The 9,318-nt window shown below is 43.1% G+C and overlaps 1 protein-coding gene across 1 annotated transcript in view; it reads left to right on the top strand.

Annotated features, from left to right (window-relative positions):
• The first annotated feature begins 7,754 nt into the window (after nucleotides 1-7,754).
• Nucleotides 7,755-9,318, top strand: part of MYH15 (myosin heavy chain 15) — a 147,864-nt gene continuing 146,300 nt past the window's right edge. The window contains exon 1 of the mRNA XM_072722453.1: nucleotides 7,755-8,063. Coding sequence (XP_072578554.1) covers nucleotides 7,929-8,063 — 135 coding nt within the window. The 5' untranslated portion in view covers nucleotides 7,755-7,928. The remainder of the gene's footprint in view (nucleotides 8,064-9,318) is intronic.

The raw sequence follows: 9,318 nt of genomic DNA, 5'->3' as shown, positions 1-9,318 counted from the left end.
ATACTGTAACCAGTTGAGTGCTATCCTACTTTTATAGAAGTCTGTAAAGACTTAATTTCAGAAGACTCAAAACCACTGGTTTGTGTGTGGAACTTGGCCTAGATCCAACCAGTCTCTGAATCTCAACAAATGCACTGACAGAAGGACCCCAAAATGTACATGGTATGTGTGGTTGTTTGAGGAGAGGATTCTGTAGTTCCAGCAACCAGGTACCACGCACTTACGAACACCCAGCTTTCTAGGCCACATGAAATGCATCCTTGTAACATCATTGTATTATTTCAATAAATAGCCTTCTTAGTTGAAAAAAACAAAAAACAAAAAAAAATTATTGCACCATTATTGCTGATGTATAAATTGTCATTCCAAGCCCTTGGTTTTCTTATAAGTGGGGTGTCCATACATACCTACTTGCTTGGGGGAGTCTTAGATTATATCTGTTGTCCAAGTTTAATTATTAACATTAATAGTTTTATTATTGATTTCTAATCATTTATTATTACTGAATATATGTAATATATTATTACTAAATATAAATATACTAAATAAATAATTTATTATTATTAAACACATACACACACATATAGATACATATATATGTAGGTGTTAGATAATAGGGTCATCATACTTACGAGCATAGCTATGTGACTCCCAGAGCCCAATCTTTCCTACACAAACTGACAAACCAAACTCTGGGAGCCCATAGCAATGTGCAGACACCCCTTGTGCCTGACCCTTTCCCCTTTTCTCCAACACCCCAGCCCCATTCTCTTTTTCTCTCCTGCTTCTTACATATATTTACCAGCAGATACAAGTTACAATAGGCCTCAGCGTCTTTTGACAAAAAAAGCACCAAAATGTCAGCCTCAAATTTAATTTCCTCTCGATATGTAGATTAACTTTTCCTTCTGAAAGAGCTCTTTAATTCTGTTTCTCTATCACGAGAAGGTTAAACTACACCTTCTGTTTATTTTGCCGGTAAGGTTAATCTGTTTACTTCTTTTGGGGGTTTGGGCTCTTTCATTTTCTATTTTAAGGTGTTGATATGACTGAACTGTGCTAAGTATGTTATTCTATAAAGTTCTAAAGCCAAGTGTGCAATTTGAAACTGAAGGGATCCAGAGGACAGTTGGGGCATTGGGTTAACAGATGCAGGAAGCCAAGGGGGAAGGAAGATTCCATCCTTCCTGTGCTCAGGTGGGTCATCTCTTGGCCTCACTTTCCTACCTCCAAACAGTTGCCAGGTCCTTTGTACTCTGGGCACATGCAGAGGCTTCTATCCGGTGCTGCTTTCAACACATTCTGTTCCTCGTATACCTTTAAATATGCTAAGTGGTCCAGACTAGGAAAGAGATTTACACAGCTGTGTGCTCTGTCTTGATGTGATCTTTTTATCCTTGGGTGTTATAATAAGAACTACTTTTTAAAAATCTGTTATGATGAAAATGCATGCACATGCCACAAATTAAAATAGACCAGGAAGCCAGGAAGTGAAAGGTAACTGTCTCCTTCCCCCACCATATTCTGTCCCCACTCCCCAGATAGATACCTGTTCCTTAGCTATCTCTTCCAGAAGTGTGTACACACACACACACACACACACACACACATGGATCTTCTGTATCCAAAATCTGCTTCCTGAGCTCTTCTGTGTGCTGAATGCAAACCACCAGGAAGCCACAGAGTGAAGGGGGAGGATTCAGTCCAATTTCCTCACAAATACAGACTCGCAATTTGTCTCCCTGACTACGGCTTCTCTCTGCTCCAACCCACCCTGAACATGTTGCCAGAGCCACTTTCCTAAAATACTGCTTCCCTCACGTTCTCGCCCTGTCTGCAGTGTTTCCTGGAGTGTATTCCCAAATTTCCCGGCCTAGCTCTCTAAGCTTTCCTCTATCCGGCTCCCTTCTATCCAGTCCAATGTGGATTATTATCATTACATATCCTAAATAGGAATCGTCACCTGTGGGAAACAAAGCTGATCAGCTTTGGGTTTTTCTCCTGGGACATGTCACCATGCTCAGTCCCATTTCTGGACTTTGGCTCATTGCTTCCCTTGCATACTTAACCTGCTTTTTACCGCAGGAACTGTCCCCATAGATTATGATTAGTCCTCGGGTTATGCTGGGGAGGAAATTGAACATAAGTGATTTCTTGCAAGTCACATGCTCATTTTCTGGCAGAGAGAAAATGGACTCATTAGCCTGGGCCACTGGTCTTTGCTGTAAACCGCACTCCTTAGACCCTAGAAACGCTATCGCCAGACACACTCAAACACCACAAAGAAAAGAGTAGATTAAGTGCAGCAAAATACATTACTGATTTGGGTTAGTTAATTGTCATCCACGTGCAAAATAGAAAGCAATTAGTTTCTTCTTTCTCAGTCCTCGAGAGTAGCACCAGAGCTGAGCAACCTTGGCAAGCCCTTCTCTACCTTCTCATCTGTAAAATGGGGCAAATAATATTTGCCCTGCAACCCTGAGTGGAAAGGAAAAACCCTAAAACTTTTCTTGTCCAATTAGAGAGAATGACCTCTTACTTTGGATCACGAGAGCCCAGATGCTATTTCTTCTGCTTGTCACATGTAAAGCGTGAAGATCAAAAATCAAGTGTTTGGTACAGAGAGAACACACAATGAATTTAGACCCGATGACTTGCTGAGCCACCAGCCTGTCCAAGACCCGCACTTGCCTCACCTGAGCTGATGAGCTCCTCCACCCATACCTGGTCACCGCCTTCAGCACACAGCCTGCTCTCCCCCTCACCTGTGCACCCCACCTGCTCCCAGACACTCGCCTCTGCGGGATACTCACATCTTTACTCCTGCCCTCTCTCATGCTGTTAGTCTGGATGACCTCTCCCCGTTGTCACCATACTCTGGCCACAGTGCTCCCTCTCCCCGGATGCACCCAGATCCCTGCAAACCCTTCCTCCACTCCCATCAGGGCACCCGGTGTTCACAACTGGGTGTTTCTCAGTCTGGCCAAGGTCAGGACCACGGTTTGGGGTTACACGATGACTTTCATGAGGACCTTAGGCACTTCTGTCTTTGTGGGCTTCTTCCTTCACAAAAAATATTAAAAATCAGATTTTGCAACTGCTTTGGTATAAAGACTAATTAACATTACCCAGGATGGATTCCTTATCATGTGTTCTAAGTATTATATTCATGTTTTATTCTGATTTTAAATAAAAATATTATTACACTATTTTTGTGGGCCACTGAAAGCATCGTGGATGCTGGTGGCTTCTGCGCCTAGTGGATTGGTTGGCCCTGATACAGTAAGATGTTCTTGAGTCCGACTTCGTCATACACATGAGACAGGCGAAGAGAGAAGAAGGGAGGGGTAGTTAAAAAGATTTAACCCTTATTGGTCCATCTTTAGGGAATAGTGTCTTGGATTAGTGTTTGAGGCCACATTGCCACCGGTTCCTTCCTACACCTGTCTTCTACAGAGTGAACCCTTTTTGCTCACTTTCAGGCTGAAGCCTGTTTTGGTGGACCACTGAAGAAGGATGGATGTGTCAGAGCTTGGAGAGGCTGCGACCTTCCTCAGAAGAAGCCAGGCCGAGCTGCTTCTGCTACAGGCTGTGGCCTTTGATGGTAAGACTTGTGGGGGTTGCTGGTTTCCATTTATTTTATAGCTTCTGGGTGGAAGCTGGTTTATTTGATTGGTTGAGAAGAGCCATCAATTCTGGAACCTAACCTGCTTGCTTGAGGTACATTTGCCTCTATGAACGAGCGTTAGACTGACAACTGAGGAGCTAAGTGGCCTACATGGCCTGGGTAGAGATGAGTCTGCGAGGAAGAAGAGGACGGCTGGGAGGCAGACCCAACCCAAGCCATGCTTACTTGTTCTCTCTTGGAGGAAGCACTGTGATAGCACAGACCCCATCCCCACCCCACCCCCAGGAGTGGGCCCAGATAAAGCCTTTCTTAGAAACCGCTTAGTGTGGGTGAACACTGTTGAATGGACTGGGGCCCGGAGCTTGGACTCCGGGGTGGTGTTGATACACTCTAAGCAAGAAGAAAGGAAAAGCCTTGGAGGAAGGCAGGAGAAAGAGGAGTCATCCCTGGCCCTCTTCAGACTTTTCTAATTTTGGAACTTTGCCCTCTGGCTGTCTTCCAGGTCAGCAGGGTCATTCAGCCAACACTCAACGAGAGATAATTAGGAGACTTGCTCACCCTGATGTCTAGTCTCGTGGCAAGGACAAAGGTTAATGAGGATTTACCCTCCAGATGAAGGCTGGGTTCTACATTAAAATCTCTAAATAAATGCTACATTTCCTGCTCCTTCTCTGTGTGGCTGGGCTGCATGGGCATCCGAATTTCAGCTAGTTGGAGATTTAAAGTCAGATTCACAGTGTGATCTAGCATTAAGCCACCTACCTATCTTAATTCCAAAATGATTCGACAACGCAACGTAAGGGCTGACTGTTGTTCTAGTACTCAGAATTAGTCAACATTAGACTTTAACATGACCGATTATAATTCAAGCCGGGTATGTAGGACATTCTATTTCCATCAGAGTCCAGTCCTGGATCAGTTCCCAGTTTCCAGTCATTGGATTTCATTATGATGATTGGATTTTAGAGTAGCTAATTATAATCCATCAAATCAAATACAATAACAGAACTATCCCTGAGGTCAGAACTGGGCATGCAAAAGCTTATCACAGGTAGTCAGATAATGAAGGACAAGATCATAGTGGTGCCAGCGAGAAAATAAAAATTAGGCCAAAGCATTAGAGATAATTGGATGATGCATTTAGTAGAATCAGCACTGTAAATAATTACTTCAAATATAGCAATAATTTGTAATTAATTTTTTTTGGCCAAATGGTTTTCCCCATAGAAATGCAGTGGCAGCAAAAACGAAAAGACTAAGGAAGATTCTCATTCCCCTGGGCTAGCAGACAATGGAGTCTGCTTTTTTGAACTCAGGCCAAATGGAAGCAGTGTGATTAGAATATTTGGCAAGTAATCTTGTGTTCGAATTCCCTGGCACCCATCCTCTCCAGCGGTGTAATCAGAGCAAATCACTGCATTTACTGAGCTATGGTTTCCTCATCTGTCAAGCAGGATGGTGACACTTGCTCTGCCTGCCTTCCTCAGTGGAGGCCCTACTGCAACAATTAGTGTGCAAAATAAACACCAAACATTATTATGTGGCCTGGGAAGGAAAACTAGGATGGCTGGGTGTCAGGGAGAAAGTGCTTTAAGAGATAAACGCAAAGCACCCCTCCAAAGCTAAATGTAAGTGATTTTATTTATTTATTTATTTATTTATTTATTTATTTATTTATTTATTTATTTAGTTTGTAAGTGATTTTAATGTTAGAGCACCTAAACACTCTATTTCAAATAACTACCAAGCTGAATACAGTATTTCTCCAATCTTGATCAATAGTACAGAAAAAAGACTGGAAGGAAATGCTTCAGACAGTGGCTGTCTCTGTGTTGTTCCGTTATGGGTAACTTTTTTTTAGTTTTATTTATTTTTTTTATAATCTCTACACCCCATGTGGAACTCGAACACAACCCTGAGATCAAGAGTCACACGGTCTTCTGACTGGGCCAGCCAAGTGCACCATGGGTGATTTTTTTTTTCATTTTTCTTTATACATTTCTCTATGTTTTCATTTTTTCTCCAATACACACATGTTGCCTTTTTTGGTTGTTATTGTTGCCTTTATATTAGAAAGGATATCTAATCATCTAAAGATATGAAATCATGTAGGCAAACCTTGTGAGGATACCGGTGGGAAAACCAAGGTCCAAAGAGATGAATCCCTTCCTTCACACCTTGTCACTAGCAGAGCCAGGACTAAAGTCCAGGTAGCCTGACTCAAACCCATTACTGTTTACTTTTCCACCTCTGCAATTATTCATGAGTGCAAAACACTTAAAAATTTAAAAAATGAGTTCCTTTCCTTTGTCTTCAAAAACATTCCTGTTAGGAACTGGGGTCTCAGATAGGTAAGGGTTTCCAAAAATTCTCCCCTACCATTTCCAGGCAAGTTAAAGGACAAAGGATGGGGCTAATCATGAGGTGGGGGATGGACCTAATCCTTGAGAGAAAAATGGGAGGAAAAAAAAAACCAAGCATGTAAAATGGAAGAAATGTGCTGTAATGGAAGAGCTCTGATTTAGGAGATGGGTGATCTAATTTCTAGAGTCATTATTCTAATGACTGCCACTAATTAGCTATGTGACTACAGACAACTCTCTTAATCTCTTTCCTCAGTTTCTTTTTTTTCTAAAAAAAAAAAAAAAGGAAATCTGTGCCAGCTGATATCCATGTTTCTTTCGAGTGATAACATTTGGTTTAAAATACAGTGCATTTATTTACCTTAAACATACAAAATGTATGCAAAGAGGTGCTTTTCAAAAACAAGCCTCTTTTCATAGACATAACACAAAGCAAAATCCGTTTTTGTAAAAAAAGACCAAAATGATAAATATAGCGCAAAACCAGTATTTAAAATGCAAACGACAAGTAGGAGCAAATGCAAAATCAGTTTGACAGGAATACAAAAATCTTCCCAGGCAGTTTTAGTGGCAAATTGGTTTAGGGGACAAGGAAGGGAGCACAGCGAAGACAGGGACAGCAAGAAAGTAATGTGCAACAAAATCCCTTGCAGAGACAAGCATGGTGGAAGGAAGGCGAATGTTGCCCAGCTTCCTACACACCGTCAGGTCCTATCGGTCACCTCTGGGGAGAGCGTCTGGTGAGGGCCTCCTGTCCAGCACCAATGAGGCCTCCTAACTTTTGTGTTGAGGGGGTGGTGGTGATTGGGTTGGCATTGCCCACGCCTGCTATAGTTGCAGTGGGGTTCCACCGCACTGGGTTCCTAGCCCTTGGTTCAGACTTTCCCCCTTCCAGCCAAGTGCTCTGCTCTTCCCTCCCCCTTACCTACTCGATGAGCTGAGACCTGAAACTTCCATGAGCTTCTGGTAAGACTCACTTTCCCTTAAAAGTAGGTGCTTTTGGTTTTTTGTTTTGTTTTGTTTTTGTTTTTTTAAAGAGGGAGAGAGGGGGCAGGGAAGGGGCAGAGGGGGAGAAAGAATCTTGAGCAGGCTCCACGCTCAGTGGGAGTCCCAACAGGGGGCTCAATCTCAGGACCCTGAGATCATGACCTGAGCAGAAATCAAGTGCCTGATGCTTAACCAGCTGAGCCACCCAGGTGCTCCTGAAAGTAGATGTCTTATTCACATTCCCTGGCATCTGTCTGAGGTGGGAGAGAAGCCCAGAAGCAGCCAAGCGAGCCTGTCTCAGGTGTTATAAGGGTGTTTCATTTCCCCCAAAGCTTCTCATTTTGTGATCACGTTGTGATTAGCTGCTTTGCTTAGGGGTGGGGTGTGGAAGTGAGGGGGCAGAGAACAGAAATGTTATATGGGGGAAATAATGTGAAGCAGTTATGCTGTCTGGCAAAAATAGCCCATATCCCCTCTCCTCCAATTCTGACCACGTAATTCTCTCAGCAGGCTTTTATTCCAAAATTAAGACATTCTAAAGAAACCCTGAAACACAGGCATGACCACTCACCTAATTTTCACTTAGATATAACCAGACCTTTCTGAGTGAAGTATTCTGGAAGGGAGCAGGGGAGGGAGAGGCACTAGGATGAACACCCAGGACCTGGGACGGAGTGGGAGCTAAGTGTTGGGGTCCGAAAGAGTGGCTTGTAGGGTGTTGCCCTGTAACTTCCTTGCAGCACAATGGTCTGTGATGGTCCTCATCTGGCTTGCTCAAGTGTTTCTCCTTCCTGCAGAGTCAGTGTGTCATCTTTGGGATGAGCTTTCACGATTTTATCTAACCCTGCAATTTCCTATATTGGTGACTCCAAGTCACCAGGCCGAATTAGCAGAAAGGAGATCACATCTTTCAGTACAGGAGTGTCCAGCATCTATTTTGTACAAGTCCGATGGTTATAATCTTTTTTGGCTCTGTAGGGAAGAAGAAATGCTGGATTCCTGATGGCAGAAATGCCTACGTGGAGGCCGAGGTTAAAGGGAGTGGAAATGATGGCAAAGTAATTGTTGAGACAGCAGACGGAAAGGTAAAGGAATCTTTATTTTCTCTCTGGAATAACTGTGTTCTTTACTTAAATAATTAAATATGCCTTCTCTCTGATAATTTAATTAAAAACCTGGGGTAGGAGATGCCACTGATAGATACGCTTTTGGAAAATTCATGCATCTTTGAGAAGCTCCTCCATTTCCTATCAAAGATTAAATGACCCTGGGTAAATCAGAGTAAAACAGTTGCCAGTGGTAAAGATCATTGACTCTAGAACTCAATTTTCTCTTCTTTCACCAACATTTCAAGTTTTGTTGTTTTTTAAAGGTGCTCCTTGCAGTGAATAGTGACCTAAAGAACTCTGAAGCAAGTTGTGTTTGGATTAAGAAAGAGGGGTAATTCGGGGCACCTCAATGGCTCAGTTGGTTAAGTATCCCACTCTTGATTTTGGCTCAGGTCATGATCTCAGGGTGGGGGATCAAATCCCTGGGCTCTGTGCTCAGCAGGGAGTCTGCTTGAGAGTCTTTCTGGTCCCCTTCCCTCATGCTTGTTTGTGCTCTCTCTTTCTAAAGTAAATAAATAAATCTTAAAAAAAAGAAAGAAAGAAAGAGTAATAATTTGACTAAGAATAGCACAGTGCCAGAGAAGCCAAGAGATGGGGTATGGTCAGTAATGCCAAACGTTAGAGTAAGAGGTTAGAGTCTTGGAGAGAGCCTCAGAGTTTCAGAATTAGGAGGTCACTTAAGACCTTTTGAAAGAGGTTTAGGGCAGGTGTTGAGCATAAGCTAGAGTGTAAGGGGTCGGGGAGGGCATATGAAGGAGGGCTGTAGGGGCCTGCAGCCCCTTCCCCTGCCCCCCGGGTGTATAGGGCAGCAGGATAACCCTGAGCAGACGGTCCACCCCGGGACCCTCCCATGAATCACTGACCTTGGGTTGCCTGCCAGCCCCATGGTGGTGAGCTGGTCCCTATTTCTGCCCTGACTCAGATGAACAGTTCCTGGTAGATTTTCTAGACAATTCCACGCCCGGAGTCATGTCTCCAGTCTCCCGATTGTGTCTCAGCTCCACAACAAACATTACCAAGAAGGTTCCTCTTTTTCACATCCTTATCTTCATATTTGGGCAATTTATCATCTAAAGCATTGCCATTTGAGTTGTAAAGCTCTGGAGGCCACTTATAAATGACCATTTATGGTATTTTAATATGCTTTTTTGACAGTATCTGGACATAAAAAATCCCCAGTTAGATAGATTTTATTTAAGTAATGGAATTAAGAACTTGGGCCTTATCATCA

This window comes from Vulpes vulpes, chromosome 1, assembly GCF_048418805.1.
Source record: "Vulpes vulpes isolate BD-2025 chromosome 1, VulVul3, whole genome shotgun sequence".
Taxonomy (NCBI): domain Eukaryota; kingdom Metazoa; phylum Chordata; class Mammalia; order Carnivora; family Canidae; genus Vulpes; species Vulpes vulpes.
This window is presented reverse-complemented; position numbering and strand designations above follow the sequence as displayed.